This window comes from Capra hircus, chromosome 4, assembly GCF_001704415.2.
Source record: "Capra hircus breed San Clemente chromosome 4, ASM170441v1, whole genome shotgun sequence".
Taxonomy (NCBI): domain Eukaryota; kingdom Metazoa; phylum Chordata; class Mammalia; order Artiodactyla; family Bovidae; genus Capra; species Capra hircus.
This window is the reverse complement of record NC_030811.1, coordinates 87,957,768-87,982,251: the sequence shown is the minus strand read 5'-3', so window position 1 is coordinate 87,982,251 and position 24,484 is coordinate 87,957,768. Positions and strand designations below refer to the sequence as shown.

General features: G+C 36.6%; 1 protein-coding gene across 4 annotated transcripts in view; it reads left to right on the top strand.

Annotated features, from left to right (window-relative positions):
* Positions 1-24,484, top strand: part of LOC102171502 (RUN domain-containing protein 3B) — a 176,280-nt gene that overhangs the window by 5,165 nt on the left and 146,631 nt on the right. For all 4 annotated transcript variants that reach the window (XM_018047304.1, XM_018047301.1, XM_018047302.1 and 1 more), the window contains exon 2: positions 20,092-20,207. In XM_018047304.1, coding sequence (XP_017902793.1) covers positions 20,092-20,207 — 116 coding nt within the window. The remainder of the gene's footprint in view (positions 1-20,091; positions 20,208-24,484) is intronic.

The window sequence follows — 24,484 nt, the reverse complement described above, 5'->3', positions numbered from 1 at the left end:
TTAGCAAACTGTTCATACCTTGCCTATCGTGATTATATTTTTGGCTGAAGCTGTTTTAATCAATGCTATACATAGTAGACTGTGTGGATCACAATAAACTGTGGAAAATTCTGAAAGAGATGGGAATACCAGACACCTGACCTGCCTCTTGAGAAACCTGTATGCAGATCAGGAAGCAACAGTTAGAACTGGACATGGAACAACAGACTGGTTCCAAATAGGAAAAGGCTGTATATTGTCACCCTGCTTATTTAACTTATATGCAGAGCACATCATGAGAAATGCTGGACTGGAGGAAGCACAAGCTGGAATCAAGATTGCCAGGAGAAATATCAATAAGCTCAGATATGCAGATGACACCACCCTTATGGCAGAAAGTGAAGAGGAACTAAAAAACCTCTTGATGAAAGTGCAAGTGGAGAGTGAAAAAATTGGCTTAAAGCTCAACATTCAGAAAACGAAGATCATGGCATCTGGTCCCATCGCTTCATGGCAAATAGATGGGAAAACAGTGGAAACAGTGTCAGACTTTACTTTTTAGGCTCCAAAATCACTGCAGATGGTGACTGCAGCCATGAAATTAAAAGATGCTTATTCCTTGGAAGGAAAGTTATGACCACCCTAGTTAGCATATTCAAAAGCAGAGACATTACTTTTCCATCAAAGGTCCATCTAGTCAAGGCTATGGTTTTTCCAGTGGTTGTGTATGGATGTGAGAGTTGGACTGTGAGGAAAGCTGAGCACTGAAGAATTGATGCTTTTGAACTGTGGTGTTGGAGAAGACTCTTGAGAGTCCCTTGGACTGCAGGGAGGTCCAATCAGTCCATCCTAAAGGAGATCCGTCCTGGGTGTTCATTGGAAGGACTGATGCTAAAGCTGAAACTCCAATACTTTGGCCACTTCATGCGAAGAGTTGACTCACTGGAAAAGACCCTGATGCTGGGAGGGATTGGGGGCAGGAGGAGAAGGGGATGACAGAGGATGAAATGGCTGGATGGCATCACTGACTTGATGGACGAGTTTGGGTAAACTCTGGGAGTTTGTGATGGACAGGGATGCCTGGCGTGCTGCGATTCACGGGGTCGCAAATAGTTGGACATGACTGAGCGACTGAACTGAGCTGATACATAGTAGAACTTTGGGTTGGGACTTTGATCAACGTTACTTGTTACTGTATGGCTTTGGAGAAGATTCACTTTCATTTCTAAAGAGTCTTAGAGCCCTAATCATAGGTGATCCCAGTGGAGGTAGGATGATCATCTTACTAGTCAGAGGTCGGCTTCTCAGCATTCACAGAAGATCCTTATCCCTTCCCCTAGCTTAACTGGCTTCATATTCAACTGGAAACGGAGAATTGCTGTCCGCTACACATTTATTAGAGGGTATTGTGTTAACCTCTCTGCTGATTGATAAATGTCAGAACTTGGTTGAGAGATGCGATATTTAGGGGGAAACATGTGAAGCTTATTCACTATTGTATTAGTCTTAGAGGTTTATAAACTATATCCCTGGGTCTGTCCAGGGAGCAGCTGAGTATGTAAGTTGCATCGCTTTGCCCTGTCCCGTCTCCAGTTGCTTTTGCCCCTGTCTTGCTTTGGTAAGATTCCAGCAGCCTACATTGAGTGTCAGCAGAGGAAGCCTTCACAGAGGATCTTCTTGAAATTGTTGTCAAGAACATTGTTTATTATGTCAAAAAATGTCTTCTTTTTGTGAAGATTTCTATGAGAAATATCTTTTTTATTTTTTTAGTACCAAGAGTTGTATCTTTAGGCAGTTGATTTACTTATATCTACTGGGCATAAATGTGTAGGTGGCAACTTCTCTTTTTCTCATACAGCTATTAGAAATCTTAGTGTTAAGTCGGGAGAAGGAAATGGCCACCCACTCCAGCATTCTTACCTGGAGAATCCTGTGGACAGAGGAGCCTCGAGTGCTGCTGCCCATATGGTCGCACAGAGTCGGATACGACTGAAGCGACTTAGCAGCAGCAGCAGCATGCATTGGAGAAGGAAATGGCAGCCCACTCCAGTATTCTTGCCTGGAGAATCCCAGGGACAGAGGAGCCTGGTGGGCTGCTGTCTATGTGTTCACACAGAGTTGGACACGACTGAAGCATCTTAGCAGCAGCAACATCAGTGTTAAATCTGTGGCCAATCTCTAAAACATATGTAGAATACCATAGTGATGTATTTAGCCTTGTTTCTAGCTACACTTTGCTTCCATGTTTTAAATATAGATTTTTATTGATTTATCATATGCATATAGAAAAGTGCACACAGCATAGGTGTACAGTGATTTTTTTGCAAAGAGAACAGAGCTTTATATCCAGCACCCAGTTCAAGAAAAAAGCACATTACCCAAAGGAGACAAGATCATTGTTTCAGAAAGGTACCTGCACTTGCATGATGATCGCAGCATTGCTTGGAATAGGCAAGACATGGAAAGAACCTAAGTGCCCATCAGATGCTGAATGCATAAAGAAAATGTGATGTGCCTGCACAATTGAAAATTATCCAGCCATAAAAAAGGGGGAATCCTGCCATTTGCCACAACATGGATAGACCTTGGGGGCATTATGCTAAGTGAAGTAAGTCAGGGAAAGACAAGTACTATGTGATCCCACTTATATGTGGAATCCTAAAGAAACCATACCCAGGAATACAGAGAACAGGCTGGAGGGAGGTTAGCAAAAAGGTGAAGGTGACAAAAGGTGCAAACTTCCAGTCTGAAGACAATTGAGTCCTGGGAATCCAATATTGCTAGCAAAAGAGAACACTACCCACAGCCCCAGAAATCTCTTCCTTCCCCTCTTTCTGTTACCACATACTCCTAGCTTTCAGCACCATTAGTTTTGCCCCCTTTGAATTTGATACAGCATTGAACATTAAATTACAGCTATGTGCAACAAAAAGGATGAACCTCACAAACATAACATTGAGCAAAATAAACTGAATAGGAAAAGGTACATATTATTCCATTCATTTCAAATTCACAATGAGGCAACACTCAACAAATCCAGTCTGTGAGGTGAATATACCACAGTGTATCTATTCTGCCTAAATAGGACACTTGCCTTGTTTTCACTCTTTGACCATTACTAATTGAATATTCATGAATATGTATTTTGGTGAATATATGTACCTACTTCTGTCAGATATATACCTAGGAGTGGAGTTCCTGGGTGATATGGTGTGTAGATGTTTGGCTTCAGTGGATACAAGTTTTCCAAAGGCATTTTACCAGGCTGCATAGTAGTGAGCAGTGCACAGTTGACTCTTGAACATTGGAGTAGGGTTAGGGGTGCTGACTCTGAACATGGCCTAAAATCTGTATTTGACTTCACAGTGGGCTGTATCAGCAGTTCTACATTCGCAGATTCTACCAACCGCTGACTGTGTAGTACTGTATTCAGTGAAAAAAGCCTACATTAAGTGGACCCATGCAGTTCAAACTCATGTTGCTCAAGAGTCTACTGTATGAGAATTCCAGTGTCTCTATTCCTCACTAACCCTTGAAATTTTTCTGTCTTCACTAGCGATTCTGGTGTGTTTGATGGGGTGTCCCATGGGGATTTATGTAATTTGTATTTCCCTGATCTGTTGAAGTTAAGCACCTTCCATCAGTCTGCTGGCCATCTGGAGTCTCTTTTGTGACATGCCAGTTCAAGTGGTTTATCATTTGCAGTGTCTGATGTTTTGTTTGTGTAATTCTTTGTACATTCTGTGTGGATCTTTGCTGGGTCTATGTGATGTAAGTATCTTTCCCCATGTGGTGGCTTGATTTTTCATTCTCTTCATGTTGTGATAAATAGAAACTCATAATTGTGAAGTAGTCCATCATAAATTTCCTTCTTGGTTCGTGCTTATTGTGGCCTGCTTAAGAAATTGGTCTAGTACTCCAAGGTAATGAAAATATTCTTCTGTTTTCTTCTAAAAGATTTAGTTTTGTCTTTTACATTTATATCAACAGTCCGCTTGTACTTTATTTTTTGCTTATGCTGTGAAGTATAGGAGTCAAGATTAAATATTTTCCTTAGGAAACTCAGTTTGACGTGTGCTAAATAGCTTCAGTCCTGTCCGACTCTTTGCTACCCTGTGGACAGAAGCGCTTCAGGCCCCTCTGTCCATGGGGTTCTCCAGGCAAGAATACTGGAGTGGGTTGCCGTGGCCTCCTCCAGGGGATCTTCCCTAGAACCGTTTATTTAAAGAGACCATGCTTTCCTCACTACACTCAAGTGTCACATTTATCATAAGTCAAGTGACTGAGCAACTGGACAACAGCAAGGTGATGGCATCATTAGTGTGTGTGCTTCCGGACTCCCTCTTCTGTTCCATTAGTCTCTTTGTCCTTGAGCTAATACCATATTGGTTTAATAACTATTTCTTGGTGTTTGGAAATAAAAGTTCTCCAGCTTTGTGTTCAAGACTGTCTTGGCTATTCTTGGGCTTTGCAAACTAGATATTAGGATCAACTTGTCAATTTCCATTTAAAAAATCTGCTGGAATTTTTTTTAAGATTGCATTTAATCTATACATCATGTGGCATCTTGACAAGACTTAAATGCAATCCGTGAGTAAAAAATCTCCATCCTTTCATGTATTTGTAATTATTCTGAAATTTTTCTCAAAAATGTTTCATAGCTTTGAATATATAGATTTTATCTTTTTAGGTTTGTTCGTCCATATTTAATATCTATTATGATAATTTTAAAACTTTTTTCTTTTTTGTTGAAATATAGACATTAAATTGACTTTTAAAAATATTGTTCTTGTAATTAGCAATTTTACCAGCTGTGCTTATTAATTCTAATAGGTTTTCTGCAGTTTTGTGTGTGTGTGTTTAGCATTCTGAAAACATTGTCATGTTTTCTACCTATTTTACTTCTTCCTTTTTTAAACTTTATGGCCTTTCTTTTTTGTCTTAAACTGCACTGCATAGGACCACAGTGTTATAGAAAGCATTAACAGTTTTACCACTAAGTATGATGTTTGCAGTAGGTTTTTCTTAGTTCTTTTTTACTAAAAGATTGCTGAGAGTTTTTATTGTAAGTGGATGCTGAATGAGTTTGAGCAAACTCTGGGAGATAGTGAAGGATAGGGAAGCTGGTGAGCTACAATTCATGGGGTCGCAGAGTCAGACACGACTTAGCAACTGAACAACAACAAATGTTATCAAATACGTTTTCTTTCAAGAACAACATATGATTTCTCTCCTTTTTTCTCTTTATGTAGTTAATCACATTGATTGACTTTTTGATGCTAACCCTGGAATAAATAAACTGGGTTGTGCTGTATTATCTTTTTTATGTATCTTTACATTAAGTGATGGAGAAGGCAATGGCTCCCCACTCCAGTACTCTTGCCTGGAAAATCCTATGGATGGAGGAGCCTGGTGGGCTGCAGTCCATGGGGTTGCTAAGAGTCGGACTCGACTGAGCGACTTCACTTTCACTTTTCACTTTCATGCATTGGAGAAGGAAAGGGCAACCCACTCCAGGGTTCTTGCCTGGAGAACCCCAGGGATGGGGGAGCCTGGTAGGCTGCTGTCTGTGGGGTCGCACAGAGTCAGACATGACTGAAGTGACTTAGTAGTAGTAGTACATTAAGTGAGGTGATATTTTATTTGGGATTTTTGCGCATTCATGAAAGTGGTCTGTGATTGTTCTTTCTTATAGTGTCCTTGTCTAGATTTGTCATTAAGATTATCTGACTTTACAAGTTGGGAAATGTTCTTTTATTCTGTTTTATAGAAGAATTTGTGTACAGTTAATATTATTTCTTTCTTAAACTTTTGGAAGAATTCACCAGGGAAGAAATCTGAACCACAAATTGTCTTTGTGGGAAGTCTTTTAGTAATAGACTCAATTTATTTAATAGATACTGAACAATTCAGATTTCCTGTTTATTCTTTTATCAGTTTCAGCGAGTTTTTCAAGGAATATACCCATTCATGTATGTTACCAAATTTAAAGCTTCTCGCAATATCCTCTGAATATCTTTTTATCATTTAAAAGTCTGGTCATTTCCCATTTTTCTCTCCTGATTTTGGTAATTTCTGTTTTTCCCATTTTTTTCTTGCTGGGAGTATATAAAGTTTATTAATACCTTCAGAGAACCAGCCTTTAGCTTTGTTAATTTCCTCTCTGTATATTTCTTAATTTGTTGCTTTCTTTTTATCATATTTAGTATTTCCTTCCTTCCGTTTTCTTTTTAAGTTCCTGTTCTTTTTCTAATTCTTGAGATGGAAGTTTAGATCATTGTTTTTCAGCCTTTCTTCTTTCCAGTCTTTGCATTTTCAGACCACAGATTACCTTGTTTGACATTGCTTTGGGATAGCAAACAAGGGGCTTCCCTGGTGGCTCAGACAGTAAAGAATCTGCCTGCAATGCAGGAGGCCCCGGGTTTGATCTCTGGGTTGAGAAGATCCCCTGGAGAAGGGAATGGCAATCCACTCCAGTAATCTTGCCTGGAGAATTCCATGAACAGAGGACCCAGGTGGGCTACAGTCCATGGGGTCGCAGAGTCAGACACAGATTTAAAATTTGTATCTTCATTGTTAATTAGTTTAAAATGTTTTCTACTTTCTGTTGGGATTTCTTCTTTGACTCATTGTTTATTTTAAAAGGTACTGTTTAGCTTTCAGACAGTTGAAGATTTTCTATGTTTAGTTATTGATTTCTAACAATTTCACTGTGCAGAGAGTGTTCGAAAAGATTTTAAAGTTTTAAATTTTTATCTATGTTCGCTTTACAATGCAACATTTGGTCAATTTTAGTAACTCTTTCATATGCATTTGAAAAGAAGATAAATAGTCCTCTGTATTCACCAGTTCCACATCCAGCAGTGTGGAGGGCCAGCTCTAAGGAACTTGAGCATCTGTGGATTTTGGTTTCTTCAGGGTTCCTGGAAGCAATTCCCTGCAGATATCAAGGGAGGACTGTATTCTGTCATTGTTGACTACATGTTTTATAGATGCCATTGTGTTCCTAATTTCACTGTCCTCCTAGTTTTCTGTGTGCTCAGCCTGATGCTGAGAGAGGTGTGTTAGATCTGTCAGATCTGAGTGTAGATTTGTCTATTCCTCTGTTTAGCTCTCTCATTGATTTGCTAAAATGTTTTGTTGTTTGATTACCAGATGGGTACGGATTGAGAATTGTGATCTCTTCCTAGTGATTTCATTCCTTTGTTATCATGAAACGTCCTTCTTTATCTCTAATAGTGTTCCTACCTTAAAGTCTAGTTTTTCTGCTATTAGCATAGTTAAAATAGCTTTCTTTTAGTTAGTGTTTATATGATATACTTTTTATTCTTAACTTTCAGTATTTCTGGGTCCTTAAAAGTGTCTCTTTGTAGGCAGGATAGAATTTAATTTTACATTTTATCTAGTTTTTTAGTTAGAGAATTTAGCGCATTTATATTTAATGTTATTACCTTTGGGTTTATGACTCCCATTTTGCTATTTATGTTCACTTTTTCTCTTTTCTTGTCTTATGTATCATTATTTTTTGTTATGTCATTTATTCCTTATAGTTTTATCCGTATGAACTTGTTGGTTGTATATTCTTTTTCATTTTCTATATAGTTTACCCTTGAATAGTATGAGGCTTAGGGGTGCTTATCTTCCCCAAGTCAGAAATCCACGTTTAACAGTCATGTGTATGCAGTCAGCCCTCCAAACTGTGACTACATTTACAGATTCAACCAACCGTAATAATATACCACTGTAGTATAAATGGGAAATAAATGGTCCATGTATAAGTGGACTTAATGCACTTCAAACTTGTGTTGTTCAAGGGTCAACTCTTTATATTTTGATTTCTATCCTTTTGACCCTCGATTTATTACAGTAAATCCAAATTTAAGTTTTACTGCTTCTCTAGTAATGTTAGAACCATTTATTCCCCCCTCACCCCAAAATACTTTTTAATAAATATGGTGCTCATTATGCTGTAATCTGATTATCTTTTTGTCTTCTATTGGAATGTGCATTTCTCAAGTCCAAGTCATAATTTATTGAGCATCTATTTTATTCCCAGCATCTAGTACATAGTAGGGATGTTTGTCAAATGAGGTTATTATGTCCAACTAGTGAAGAATAGTAGCAGTGGATAGTTCTAAAACAAGATTGAAGGTAAACTAAAGAACCATTCTTACTCACTTCTTAAAAAAAAAGTCACCCTTATGAATAATCTCTAATGAGGGGGTTTTAAACATCGAATAGCTTTAGATTCACAGATACAGAAAGCAAACCAGTGGTTACCAGTGGGGGGATGACTGGGGGAAGGGTAGTGTAAGGGAAGGAGATTAGGAGGCACATGCTTTAAAAAATTTTTTAAATACATTTTATACTAGGTATAAAGTAAGCTACAGGGATATATTATACAGCATGAGGAATATAGCAAGTATTTTCTGGTAATTATCAGTGGATATAACCTTTAAAAACTGCGAAAAAAATAAGCATTGAAATTAAAACATCTAATAGCTTCAGTAGTAGAACTGTCTATCTAGATTACTAGATAGCTTGTCTTTGTTATTGTTTAGTTGCAAAATAGTGTCCCAATCTTTTTGTGACCCTGTGGGCTGTAGCCTTCCAGGCACCTCTCTCCACAGAATTTCCCAGGCAAGGATACTGGAGTGAGTTGCCATTGCCTTCTCCAGGGGATCTTCCCAATCCAGGGATCGAACCCTGTCTCCTGTGTTGGCAGGCAGATTCTTTACCACTGAGCCACCTGGGAAGCCTCGATAGCTTACTTATGTTAAAATACATTACTTGAGTATTTTCATTTGTCTTTGGACAAAGAAGAATTGAATTCCAAAGTGATATGTGATACAGGTGTCCAGTGAAAGTATTCTTTATTAAGCTGACTTTAATAGGAAATTATTTCATATAAGAAATCTAATGAATTAATTTAAGATGGGAAATTTTTTTTTGTTTGAATACTTTCTAATTTTAAGCAAGTTGTAAAAAAATTGTTTGTCCTACACATACTAATGACTATAAAGACTAAACACAAAGAATATTAAAAGCAGCAAGGGAGAAGCAACAAGTAACATACAAAGGAAACTCCATATGCTTAACAGCTGATCTTTCAGCAGAAACTGCAGGTCAGAAGGGAATGGCAGAATATATTTAAAGTACTGGAAGGGAAAACCTGACAACCAAGATTACTGTACCTGGCAAGGATCTCATTCAAAACTGATGGAGAAATAAAAAGCTTTTCAGACAAGCAAAAGTTAAGAGAATCCAAACCAGCTTTACAACAAATGTTAAAGGGACTTATATAGTCAAGAAATACAACAGAAGAAAAAAGATCTATAAAATCAACCCCAAACAATGAAGAAAATTGCAATAGGAACATATATATCAATAATTACTTTAAATGTAAATAGATTAAATGCTCCAACCAAAAGAAACAGATTAGCTGAATGGATAGAAAAGCAAGACCCCGTATATATGCTGTCCACAAGAAACCCACTTCAGACCTAAAGACACATATAGACTGAAAGTGAGAGGATGGAAAAATATATTCCATGCAAATGGGAAGCAAAGTATTTTTTACTTTCAAAAGAAAGTTTTTTTTTTTTTTTTTACTGGAGTATCAATCCTCGTATCAGACAAAGTGGACCTTAAACTAAAGAAGTTTACAAGAGATAAGGAAGGACACTACATATTGGCCAAGGGATCAATCCAAGAGGAAGACATAACAGTTGTAAATATCTATGCATCCAACATAGGAGCACCTCAATACATAAGACAAACACTAACAGACATAAAAGGAGAAATTGACAATAACATAATAATAGTAGACTTTGACACCCTACTCACACCAATGGACAGATCATCAAAACAGAAAATTAATAAGGAAACACAAGTCTTAAATGATATATTAGATGAAATGGATTTCATTGATATGTTCAGGACATTCCATCCAAATGCAGAAAAATACCCCTTCTTCTCATATGCACATGGAACATTCTCCAGGATCGACCACATCTTGGGTCACAAATCAAACCTCAGTAAATTTAAGAAAATTAAAATCATATCAAGCATATTCTCCAACCACAGTGCTATGTGACTGGATATCAATTACAAGAAAAAATCTAAAAAATACAAACACATGGAGATTGAACAACATGTTTCTAAATAACCAACAGGTTTCTAGAGAAATCAAAAGGGAAGTCAGAAAATTTCTGGAAACAAATGACAATGAAAACATGACAACTCAAAACCTATGGAATGCAGCAAAAGCAGTCCTAAGAGGGAAATTTATAGCAATGCAATCCTACCTCAAGAAACAAGGAAAACGTCAAATAGACAACCTAACTTTACACCTAAAGCAACCAGAAAAAGAAGAACAAAAACCCCTCAAAATTAGTAGAAGGAAACATCAAGATCTGAGCAGAAATAAATGAAAGATGAAAGAAACAATAGTAAAGATTAATAAAACTAAAAGCTGGTTCTTTCAGAAGATAAACAAAATTGGCAAACCTTTAGCCAGACTCATCAAGAAAAAGAGAAGAATCAAATCAACAAAATTAGAAATGAAAAAGGAGAGGTTACAACAGACAGTGCAGAAGTACAGAGGATTATAAGAGACTATGATGAACAACCATATGGCAATAAAATGGATAACCTGGAAGAAATGGGCAGATCTTAGAAAAGTTCAGTCTTCTACGACTGAACCAGGAAGAAATAGAAATTATGAACAACCCAGTTACAAGTACTGAAATTGAAACTGTGATCAAAAATCTCCCCCAAAACAAAAGCCTAGAATATAAAAGCAGCTCATGCAACTCAATACCAGAAAAGCAAACAACCCAATCAAAAAGTGGGAAAAAAGCCTAAGCAGACATTTCTCCGAAGAAGACATACAGATGGCTAACAAGCACATGAAAAGATGCTCAACATGGCTCATTATTAGAGAAATGCAAATCAAAACCACAATGAGATATCACCTCATGCTGCTCAGAATGGCCATCGTCAAAAAGTCTACAAACAGTAAATAGTGGAGAGAGTGTGGAGAAAAGGGAATACTGTTGCACTGTTGGTGGGAATGTAAATTGATACAGCCACTCTGAAAGATGCTATGGAGATTCCTTAAAAAAACTAGGATTAAAACCACCATATGACCCAGCAATCCCACTCCTAGGCATATACTCTGAGGAAACCAAAATTGAAAAAGACACATGTATCCCATTCACTGCAGCACTGTTTACAATGGCTAGAACATGGAAGCCACCTAGATGTTCATCGACAGATGAAGGATACAGAAGTTGTGGTACATATACACAATGGAATGTTACTCAGCCATAAAAAAGAATGCATTTGAGTCAGTTCTGATGAGGTGGATGAACCTAGAACCTATTATAGAGAGTGAAGTGAGTCAAAAAGAGATAAATATTGTATTTTAATGCATATACACGGAATCTAGAAAAATGGTACTGAGGAATCAATTTACAGGGCTGCAATGGAGAAACAGACATAGAGAATAGACTTATGGACATGGGGAGAGGGGAAGAGGGGGTGAGAGGTATGGAAAGAGTAACATGGAAACTCACATTACCAAATGTAAAATAGATAGCCAACAGGAATTTGCTGTATGGCTCAGGAAGCTCAAAAAGGGGCTCTTTATCAACCTAGAGGAGTGGGAGGGAGCTTCTACAGGGAGGGGATATATGTATACCTGTGGCTGATTCATGTTGAGGTTTGACAGAAAACAACAAAATTCTATAAAGCAGTTATCCTTCAATAACAATAAAATTTAAAAATGTTAAAAAAATTGTCTTGTCCTTTTGTTGAAATATAGTGCTTCAGGTTATTTTTCATGTGGTGCAGTCTGCTGTTGTCAGTCTGCTTATGCAGCAATACAAGATATTAATATGCTATCTCAGTTTTAGGTGTTTAGATTAACAATTCTGTTTTATAAGCAATTTTGATAGTACACATGGGGAAAATATTTTAAAATATACCTCTCTCTCTCTGTCTCTCATTTTTTTTACACTAAGCAAAATTTGTAAAGAAAAAAAAGGTAAACTCTGTCAAAAGAGACTTTTGAGTTAGAGGGTGTATATTCCAGAGAAGAGGGTGGAATTTTTTTCTTCTGTGTTTCAGTAAAACTTTATAGAAACAGACAACTGGTTGGTTTTTGCCTGTGGATGATAGTCTGAGACTCCTGCTAAATGGGTATGTGAAAACTTATCTTCTACTTATAAAGGAGATTTAAATTTTAGGAAAGATAAAGGGGGAAAACACATGATTGTTAGAAATTCCTAACTCTCATAAGACTTTAAAAGAAAATAAGGCAAATTGCTGATTCAGAAAGATTTGGGAAGGGTTTCTGGTATAAAATAAAAGAAATAGGCTTTCCCATGAACAGATACCTGGATACGGTGCCCATTATCATCCACAGTCACTGTTTTACATTTGGGGTGGAGTGTATCATATCTCTTGGCAGCCATCTCCTTGCAGATTATAGGTGATAGATACAGCAATGGCAGAGGATAGTTACCCCACCCTTTGGTAAAGACTACTTGCAATAATAATATATTATAAGGAATCCTGTAAATTTGGTGTGGTAGTAGTGGAAAAAATTCTCTTACAATTCGGATACTTCTGTGACTTTTTAAAATATCACTCATAAATGATTATAGCTATTCTGCACCCCTTTTGGTTTTGAAATGTAATGATTCTGTATGCTTTTATATACTTTATTTATTTCAGGTATAATTCCATATAAAGGAATATAAAAATACAGATAGGAAAATCTGATTTTGTGAAATTAATATTTTTCTGATACATGTTTGACAAATAGTTAAGATTATATAAGCTTGTTTTAAAGAGATGGAAATATATTTCTTTCCTACTTGATTCTTCTCTGTGTATGTGAATACATCTTTGTATCTTACTAATACAGGGCCTTTAAATATTAAAGATGAATTTCTACTTTTAAATAGTTTCTTTTCTAATAAAGAGTGAGATGTTTCATGAAGTCATTTTGGGGGGACCTGCAATGAGATTCTTTTTTTTTTATTGAATATAGTTGATTTATAATATCCTGTTAGTTTCAGATATATGGATGTAGATATTCCTTTTCAGATTCTTTTCCCTTATAGATTATTATAAAATATTGAGTATTGTTCCCTGTGCTGTACAGTAGGTCCTGTTGGTAATCTGTTTTATATACAGTAGTATGTATCTATTAATCCCGAACTCTTAATTTATCACTTCCCCATCTTTCCCCTTTAGTAACTTGTTTGTTTTCTATGTCTGTGAGTCTCTTTCTGTTTTGCAAATAAGTTCATTTGTATCATTCTTATAAAAATTTCACATATGAATGGTATCATGTGATACTTGTCTTTCTGTCTGGCTTACTTCACTGAGTATGATAATCTCTAGATCCATCCATATTACTGCGGATAGCATTATTTCATTCTTTTCTATGGCTGAGTAATATTCCATTGTATATATGTACCACATTTTCTTTATCCATTCATTTGTTGATGGACATTTACTTGCTTCCACATCTTGGCTATTGTAAATAGTGCTGCTGTGAACATTAGGATGCATGTATCTTTTCAAATTATGTTTTCTGAGGGTATATGCTCAGGAATGGGATTGCTGGATCATATAGTAACTCTGTTTTTAGTGTTTTCAGGAAAAGCTATTTTATTTTTGACTTTGTTGTCACATTTTTTGCCTTTAATTATTTGTTGTTACTGTTACTTTAGAACCTTGTTTACTGTGGAAGGAATTAATTTAAATGGGTGTAGTGAAGATTGTTTTTAAAATGTAGTTTTGGTAAACATCTTTCTTGATATGTTTCCAGAGGGAAAAAGGTAGTTCCTGCTTTCTTAAATTTGATGGTTTTAGTCACAATCATTTTTTAAATTTCTGAACTAACAAAATTTTCTTTGAACATTGGAGGTAGGAAAGAGAATCTTTTAAGACAGAGACATTTCAAAAAACAGCATTTAATTAAAAGACCCTTTTATGTAAATTTTTTTACCTTTTAGTTCTTATGTGAAAGCTGTTACTTAGACTTGATTTGGTATTTTTAGGCATTCATCAAATTGTCATTTCATTATTTTAAAATCAGTACTCTTTGGGAAATAGATGACTAATATTAGTGTCATCATTATCAGGAAATAGCTCAGCATCTGTGTGATATTTTTTAGATGTACTGAAATTCTTTTTACAGGTTTGGTTTTTTATAACATGTCTTAGTTACTGGATTATGGAGGAAAAGATTCTCGCTATTCTGGCATAATGGAGCTAGCCACATAATTCTACAGAAGTAAATGCTGAATGGGAAGACTTGGCTAGCTAGAAGTAAAAGCATGGACTCTAAAGAACTAATTTGCCTTCTGAAGTTTTGATTTGAGTTGACAGGAGAAGAGCAGGCTATAAATGACGAAGCAATGCTGGGAAACAGTAATTTCTTCATTATTAACCTTATTATAATAGAAATTATTTGAAATGCATTCTCAGCCTTAAAATATCTTCGTGCTTGAAAATAACAGAAAATGTGTCTAATGATATGCTTTAGGGTGTTTACACTTTGCTTTGGTTTTAGTTTTTAGTCACATATTGACTTACAGGTAATCTGATGCTCCGAGATTCACCATTTTAGATTTTTGCCATGCGTATAAATGTCTTCTATAGGCGATAATCTACTACAACAACATGATAGATTCATATTTTATTGACTATTGATTGATCTGTACAGGGCTCTTGATGCTATAAAAATATATATGTTACTCTCCATGACTTCTCCTTCCTACCACTTTTACAAAGAACATTTGTTACGTAATTTTATGTTATTCCTGGAGGACAGTAGTGGCTGAAATCTTACAAGGCTGTTACAGGTGGAAATTGAGTTGTAGCTCTTTTTGGTGAAATAAGCACTCTGTTATCTTTAAATATCATTTTCAGTTCATTTCACCTGTGTGCTTACTATCTTAAATGCTATATATTTTTTAAATTGAGGTAGATTACTGCTGCCTTGAATGTGATTACAGAGTTAGATAATCCATTCTGTTCTATTAAAGATTAGAGAGAAACATTCAGAAATTTCCTTCTTTTTAGGTCAAAGATGGAGGTAGAGACTATATGGCTTTTGTTTATTCAATTTAGGGACACTTAGCATTTCTTTCTCTTATGAAATAAGAACATTAAACTTTTTTGTTACTGTTAAAACTTTGGTGAAGATTGACAGCACTTTTCTAGTGTATTGTCAGTGAAAAGGGCAGAGTAAACAAAAGTGGATTTCAAGTCCCTGCTATAATTTGATTTTGGTTTACTTTGTTTTTATTTCTATTGATACTCATGCATTACACATAGTGTCCATCTAACTTGTCTATTAGATACAAGAGACAAACTTCCATCAATTACTTCACAGTTACTTGTTTTTTGTCTGTGTCTTTTACATAGTGGCTCCTCCATGGAGCTCCAGTTGCTGTAAATAGTACTGTGCTGCTGCTGCTGCTAAGTAGTTTTAGTCATGTCCGACTCTGTGCAACCCCATAGACAGCAGCCCACCAGGCTCCGCCATCCCAGGGATTCTCCAGGCAAGAACACTGGAGTGGGTTGCCATTTCCTTCTCCAGTGCAGGAAAGTGAAAAGTGAAAGTGAGTTGCTTAGCCATGTCCAACTCTTGGAGACCCCATGGGCTGCAGCCTACCAGGCTCCTCCGTTCATGGGATTCTCCAGGCAAGAGTACTGGAGTGGGTTGCCATTGCCTTCTCCACTGAACATTAATCTGTCTCAGCCTTTTTTGGTTAGAGTTATTTGTCTGAACCAAAGAAGACTGAAAATTGAGTGACTAGTTTCTCAAGGATGTGTAATTACTACCATTCTAGTTGCGTTGTTATTTCATTCCATGCAAAGAATACTGTGGGCTAGTGGTTCTCCAAGTGTGCTCCTGAACTCATACCCTTTCAGAGGTCTGAAACATCAGTAACATTTTCTTAACATGTCTGGGATATTATATGCTTTTTAGTTCCTGTTTTTAAACAAGTGTAAGTGGAGTTTTCCAGAAACTACATGGTGTATGATATTAGAATAGCATGAATGCAGAAACAGATGTGAGATGTCTAGTTATTAAGTACAACACTAAAGATATTTGCAAAGATTTAAATAATACTATTACCACTTTTAGTTTTGAAAAATATAGTTAATAAAAATATTTATGCTAACATGTAATGGATTTATTTGGTTTGAAGACTGTAAGGCAGTCTTCACTTTGCATAGTTCCTGTTTGCACTGATTTTGGTTACTAGAATTTAATTTAATAATACCAATCCCTATAACAGCAACTCCCTGATGGCTCAGGCAGTAAAGAAAGAAAGTGAAAGTGAAAGTCACTCAGTTGTGTCCAACTCTTTGCGACTCCATGGACTATGCAGTCCGTGGAATTCTCCAGGCCAGGATACTGGAGTGGGTATCTGTTCCCTTCTCCAGGGGATCTTCCCAATGGAGGGATCAAATCCAGGTCTCCCTGGATTCCATTGCAGATGGATTCTTTACCAGCTGAGCACAAGAGAAGCCCACCTGCAATGCAGGAGACCTGGATTCAATCCATGGGTTGGGAAGATCCCCTGCAGAAGGGAATGGATACCCACTCCAGTGTTCTTGCTTGGGAAATCCCATGGAAAAGGAGCCCGGCGGGTTACAGTCCATGGGGTCATAAAGAGTCAGACATGACTAAGTGGCTAACACTTTGACTTCTATATTAATTGTGAGTAGTTGCATAAAATAAAATTTTGCTGGTAGCTCTTTAGTTCACAGATCATTGTGTGAATAACAAATGCACATCATGGTTAGTGACCAGTCACATCATTGCTTCAGAGTCTGTCTAGAATTGGTCACTATGCATCTGTTACTGGTTCATACACAAAAATCAACACCTGCAGGTATGTTGTTTTTTTGTCTCATTTTTGTAAACCCACATGCCATTGTGTGGAAATGTACAATTAAGAGTAAATTGGCCAACAATGATGACACTGGGGCAAAGAAACAAAGTGATAATGCTGGAAGTAAAACTTGAATGGAAATTAAATGGAACCATAGAAGAAACAGTTGATCATTGGACTGTTGATTGAAAGTGATAGTGTTAGTAGCTCAGTTGTGTCCAACTCTTGGCGATCCCATGGACTATAGCCCATCAGGTTCCTCTGTCCATGGGATTCTCCAGGCAAGAGTACTGGAGTGGGTTGCCAATCCGTTCTCTAGGGGATCTTCCTGACCCAGGTATTGAACCTGGGTCTTCTGCATTGCAGGCAGATTCTTTACCATCTGAGCCACCGGGGAAGCCCAAACTGTTGCCATTCAAGGGAATTTAGGTAATCAGCCAGAGGAAATTATTGAAGGAAACATTGATATAAATGAACAACGTGGTTATGACAAAAAGATGTAATAATACTAGTATAGGGCCTCTCAGAGATTCTCACCGCTTTGAAAATTCACAGGGTAAAATGTTGGAACTGATTCAAACTTAGAAAAGCATAAGACAGTTTTCCCAGGCTTAGACAACATCAGTTCAGTTCAGTTCAGTCACTCAGTCGTGTTCGACTGCGACCCTATGAATTGCAGCACGCCAGGCCTCCCTGTCCACCACCAATTCCCAGAGTTTACCCAAACTCATGTCCATCGAATCGGTGATGCCATCCAGCCATCTCATCCTCTGTCATCTCCTTCCCCTCCTGCCCCTAATCCCTCCCAGCATCAAGGTCTTTTCCAATGAGTCAGCTCTTCGCATCAGGTGGCCAAAGTATTGGAGTTTCAGCTTCAGCATCAGTCCTTCCAATGAACACCCAGGACTGATCTCCTTTAGGATAGACTGGTTGGATCTCCTTGTATTCCAAGGGACTCTCAAGAGTCTTCTCCCACACCACAGTTCAAAAGCATCAGTTCTTCGGTGCTCAGCTTTCTTCACACTCACTAATATTTTAAGTTATACAGTGAGAAGAAAGTAAACACTTTTCAAACTATTCTAGAGAAGTTTTTTTTTTTTAACAAAGAAGACACTTTAATTCTCAATATTGCTCATGTTTTAAATTACAGTGTACTAAATAATGTTTGACTATTTCTTCCATTTCCCTGTGCATTATAGCTAGCAGAGAGTTTTTAATGTTTTGACAAAAATTTGTGAAGGGCAGAGAATAATTGTAATTCTTTCTATTAATTATTGTGATCACTGCATGATTTCAGTTTGTGCAGTCATTTTCATGTGCAAAGGGAGGACTGCCTGTATTTAACTCATATAAACAGATATCTTTATATTTTCCTTTATACTTACGTGTTGTATTTTTTGTCCTGGTTGAATGAGCATTGCCAGTAAGCCTAAAAGCTAAGGAACAATTTGTACTCCTTTATCTCCCGTGTGTGTGTGTGCTCAGTTGCTTCAGTTGTGTCTGACTTTGCAAGCCTATGGACTGTAGCCTGCCAGGCTCCTCTGTCCATGGTATTCTGCAGGCAAGAATACTGGTGTGGGTTGCCTTGCCCTCGTCCAGGGGATCTTTGGGACCCAGGGATCAAACCTGCCCCTCTTATGTCTCCTGCATTGGCAGGCAGGTTCTTTACCACTTGTGCCACCTGGGATGTCCATAGTTCACCTTTCTAATTATTTAACAGTTCTCATCATTACTCCTTTTCCTACACTACTGCTTGTCTTTACTTAGACATTCATCCTTCATAGGGTGTGACTGTAAAGGGATAGTATGCTTATCAAGGGATCAGTTCAGTTCAGTTGCTTATTAGTATCCTACTCTTTGCGACCCCATGGACTGCAGGATGCCAGCTTCCCTGTTCTTTGCCATCTCCCAGAGCTTGCTCAAACTCATGTCCTTCGAGTTGGTGTTGCCATCCAACCATCTCGTTCCCTGTCGTCCCCTTCTCCTCCTGCCTTTAGCCTTTCCCAGCATCGGGGTCTTTCCCAATGATACAGGGATAGCGTGAGGGAAGTGCTAGGGACAACAGAACTGCTCCAGATCCTGATTTTGATTTTGGTTCCAGGAAGGTATACATGTTAGAAATCAAGAACTTTCTTTTTTGTCTTACTGTGACACTGGCCTTTTTTGCCATTCCCTCAAAATAGGTCTTACAAATATAACAACAGGTACTTATAGAGTATATCTTTCAAGTCATTGTCCTATGTGCTAAGGAAGATATAAACACACAAAAGATATGCTTCTGCCCTGAAGGAATTTGTATTTTAATAAGATAGAAATAGACAACACAAGTAATAGCAGTAAGATAAGTTGTAAACATCTCTTAAAGGAGATATAAGCAAGATGCTACTTTGAGCTAGGAATATGTACAGGATAATTCTTCATTGAGAACTTGGCATTTAAGCTGAGTCTTGGAAATGCATTGGTATTTGGCAGTCAGAGACAAAGGACATTCTGAAGAGAAGGAAAAATATAGTGTACTTTAGAGAGTTATAAGTTTTCCTGTTGTAGTTCATAAAAACTTGGGATCTATACTTCATGAAGGGCTTCCCTGGTGGCTCAGAGGTTAAAGCGTCTGCCTGGAATGCAGGAGACCTGGGTTTGATCCCTGGGTTGGGAAGATCCCCTGGAGAAGGAAATGGCAACCCAATCCAGTACTCTTGCCTGGAGAATCCCATGGAGGGAGGAGCCTGGTGGGCTACAGTCCATGGGGTCGCGGAGTCGGACACGACTGAGCAAATTCACTTCATACTTCATGAATACTCAAATCCTATCTTAATCAATTTTGTTCTCCAAAACTCTTAAGAGCATTTTGATTTGATGCTTAAACTTATAAGTTGTATTATGGCTCTGAACTTAATAATTTAGGTCATTTTGTTTATTCTGATTTTAATGGCTCTGAGGACAGTGGACTAAGTTTCTAAGTCTTAATGCAGTCAACAGATAGTAAATATATAAGTCAAAAAGGCTGATATTTCTGTAAATTTTCTGTGTTCAGAGTGAATTTGAGTAAATGGAGTTTTCAGAGCATATAATCTTTTAAAACATTTCTGTAATATTTCTCTAGATTGCTTTCCTCCCATTTTTCCTACTTGGTGAATGAATAACGTTTACTTAAAAGCAATAATAATTTTTTTTTCCATAGGTTTTCTGTGAAGACCCTTATTGATCGGTCCTGCTTTGAGACAATTGATGATTCTTCTCCTGAATTTAACAACTTTGCAGCCATTTTGGAACAGATTCTAAGTCACCGACTGAAAGGTAATCATGCTAATGTATCATTTACTCTTCCAACAGTTCTGTTGTTAACAAGCTTGAGATTTTAGAAATTATACTATTTAGTGTGATTTAGACTGCAGCATCTTGAGAAACAAAAAACTGATTTTAGAACACCTAATCTTTTGGCTATGTCCCTGGTAAAGCATCTGTTCTTGAATTTATACCCATTTCCAGGATGCATTAAAAATGTTGAATATTAATTGCCACATACAAGAAGCAGATTCACTTTCTATATATAATTAAAATAAAAGCTTAAGTTAAAAGGTAACTCATCCTCGAAGATTACTAGTTGGTATTTTAATCAGTTTACAGAGGAGCACCAGGCATTGTTTGCTTAATCTTTTCTGCATTAAATTCAGAATCTTTGGAAATTTTTTAGCAGTAAATAGATTAAAAAAGAGCTATATAAAAGACATGCTGGACTTAAAAAATCAGTAAATGTATTTATGTCAGAAACATATATATAAATCTCTTAAATTTTTTAAAAAAATTTTATTTTACTTTACAATACTGTATTGGTTTTGCCATACATTGATATGAATCTACCACAGGTGTACATGAGTTCCCAATCCTGAACCCCCCTCCCACCTCTCTCCCCATATCATCTCTCTGGGTCATCCCAGTGCACCAGCCCCAAGCATCCTGTATCCTGTATTGAACATAGACTGGCGATTTGTTTCTTACATGATAGTATACATGTTTCAATGCCGTTCTCCCAAATCATCCCACGCTCTCCCTCTCCCACAGAGTCCAAAAGTCTGTTCTATACATCTGAGTCTCTTTTGCTGTCTCGCATACAGGGTTATCATTACCATCTTTCTAAATTCCATATATATGTGTTAGTATACTGTATTGGTGTTTTTCCTGCTGGCTTACTTCACTCTGTATAATCGGCTTCAGTTTCATCCACCTCACTAGAACTGATTCAAATGTATTCTTTTTAATAGCTGAGTAATACTCCATTGTGTGTATGTACCACAGCTTTCTTATCCATTCGTCGGCTGATGGACATCTAGGTTGTTTCCATGTCCTGGCTATTATAAACAGTGCTGCAATGAACATTGGGGTACATGTGTCTCTTTCAATTTTGGTTTCCTCAGTGTGTATGCCCAGCAGTGGGATTGCTGGGTCATAAGGCAGTTCTATTTCCAGTTTTTTAAGGAATCGCCACACTGTTCTCCATAGTGACTGTACTAGTTTGCATTCCCACAAACAGTGTAAGAGGGTTCCCTTTTCTCCAGCATATATTGCTTGTAGACTTTTGGATCGCAGCCATTCTGACTGGTGTGAAATGGTATCTCATTGTGGTCTTGATTTGCATTTCTCTGATAATGAGTGATGTTGAGCATCTTTTCATGTGTTTGTTAGCCATCTGTATGTCTTCTTTGGAGAAATGTCTATTTGGTTCTTTGGCCCATATTTTTGATTGGGTCATTTATTTTTCTGGAATTGAGCTGCATAAGTTGGTTGTATATTTTTGAGATTAGTTGTTTGTCAGTTGTTTCATTTGCTACTATTTTCTCCCATTCCGAAGGCTGTCTTTTCACCTTGCTTATAGTTTCCTTTGTTGTGCAGAAGCTTTTAATTTTAATTAGGTCCCATTTGTATATTTTTGCTTTTATTTCCAGTATTCTGGGAGTTGGGACATAGAGGATCCTGCAGTGATTTATGGCAGAGAGTGTGTTGCCTGTGTTCTCCTCTAGGAATTTTATAGTTTCTGGTCTTATGTTTAGATCTTTAATCCATTTTGAGTTTATTTTTGTGAATGGTGTTAGAAAGTGTTCTAGTTTCATTCTTTTACAAGTGGTTGACCAGTTTTCCCAGCACCATTTGTTAAAGAAATTGTCTTTTCTCCATTGTATATTCTTGCCTCCTTTGTCAAAGATAAGGTGTCCATAGGTACATGGATTTATCTCTGGGCTTTCTATTTTGTTCGACTGATCTATATTTCTGTCGTTGTGCCAGTACCATACTGTCTTGATGACTGTGGCTTTGTAGTAGAGCCTGAAGTCAGACAGGTTGATTCCTCCAGCTCCATTCTTCTTTCTCAAGATTGCTTTGGCTATTCGAGGTTTTTTGTATTTCCATACAAATTGTGAAATTATTTGTTCTAGCTCTGTGAAAAGTACTGCTGGTAGCTTGATAGGGATTGCAATGAATCTGTAGATTGCTTTGGGTAGTATACTCATTTTCACTATATTGATTCTTCTGATCTATGAACATGGTATATTTCTCCATCTATTAGTGTCCTCTTTGATTTCTTTCACCAGTGTTTATAGTTTTCTATATATAGGTCTTTAGTTTCTTTAGGTAGATATATTCCTAAGTATTTTATTCTTTTCATTGCAATGGTGAATGGAATTGTTTCCTTAATTTCACTTTCTGTTTTCTCACTGTTAGTGTATAGGAATGCAAGGGATTTCTGTGTGTTGATTTTATATCCTGCAACTTTACTATATTCATTGATTAGCTCTAGTAATTTTCTAGAGGAGTCTTTAGGGTTTTCTATGTAGAAGATCATGTCATCTGCAAACAGTGAGAGTTTTACTTCTTCTTTTCCAATTTGGATTCCTTTTATTTCTTTTTCTGCTCTGATTGCTGTGGCCAAAACTTCCAGAACTATGTTGAACAGTAGCGGTGAAAGTGGGCACCCTTGTCTTGTTCCTGACTTTAGGGGAAATGCTTTCAATTTTTCACCATTGAGGATAATGTTTTCTGTGGGTTTGTCATATATGGCTTTTATTATGTTGAGGTGGGTTCCTTCTATTCCTGCTTTCTGGAGAGTTTTTATCATAAATGGATGTTGAATTTTGTCAAAGGCCTTCTCTGCATCTATTGAGATAATCATATGGCTTTTATTTTTCAATTTGTTAATGTGGTGAATTACATTGATTGATTTGCGAATGTTGAAGAATCCTTGCATCCCTGGGATAAAGCCCACTTGGTCATGGTGTATGATCTTTTTAAAGTGTTGTTGGATTCTGATTGCTAGAATTTTGTTAAGGATTTTTGCATCTATGTTCATCAGTGATATTGGCCTGTAATTTTCTTTTTTTGTAGCATCTTTGTCAGGTTTTGGTATTAGGGTGATGGTGGCCTCATAGAATGAGTTTGGAAGTTTCCCTTCCTCTGCAATTTTCTGGAAGAATTTGAGTAGGATAGGTGTTAGCTCTTCTCTAAATTTTTGGTAGAATTCAGCTGTGAAGCTGTCTGGTCCTGGGCTTTTGTTTGCTTGAAGATTTCTGATTACAGTTTCAATTTCTGTGCTTGTGATGGGTCTGTTAAGATTTTCTATTTCTTCCTGGTTCAGTTTTGGAAAGTTGTACTTTTCTAAGAATTTGTCCATTTCTTCCAAGATGTCCATTTTATTGGCATGTATTTGCTGATAGTAGTCTCTTATGATCCTTTGTATTTCTGTGTTGTCTGTTGTGATCTCTCCATTTTCATTTCTAATTTTATTGATTTGATATTTCTCCCTTTGTTTCTTGATGTGTCTGGCTAATGGTTTGTCAAATCTCTTAAAGTTTAAGAGAAAAAAAGAAAACTGTGTTCCTTCAGACATATGATACTTTTAAATTAAAAATATACGTCTGTAAAATATAGCTGATAACATCAAGAAATAGTATGTAGTATATAAATTTTAGTAGTAATAAATGATAACTTTATCACATTAATTCAGTTGACAAGTTTCACTAAAGGAAATTTGATCATTAGATGTTTTCATTTAAGTGTTTATTATCTTTATTATCTTAATGGTATAATAATTTCAAATAAGTAATGTTTTGGTGATATAATTTATGAGCATCTCAAATTTAATCTGAAAGTTAATTCTGTTTTTTGCTTTTTATTGCTGAAAGCATCAAGTTTTACTATAATTGTTTAAATCAGTTGAGCAGTCCTGTAGGCTTATAATAAACAGTTGAATTTAATTAAATTTTAAATGGGTAACAAAATCTGAATTCATTCAGCCTTTTGCATCTTAAAATGGGATCTGTAAAAATCACTGGTGCTTTTCTGTTAAAGTTCATTGTTCTGTATATTTAAAGGGTATTTATTTTTCTTAGTTTTGATATTCAATATTTTCTAAATTTTCCATGTTACCCTTTATGAGAAAGTAAGTTTTTATGAAAGTAAAGTGTCTGAAAACATTTTGAAATATTTTCATAGTTACTATATTGTGTTGTTATCATTTTTTAAATTTTATGTCAATTTACAAATAATATTTTAAAACATATGAAATACAGTGGTGTTTGAAGTAT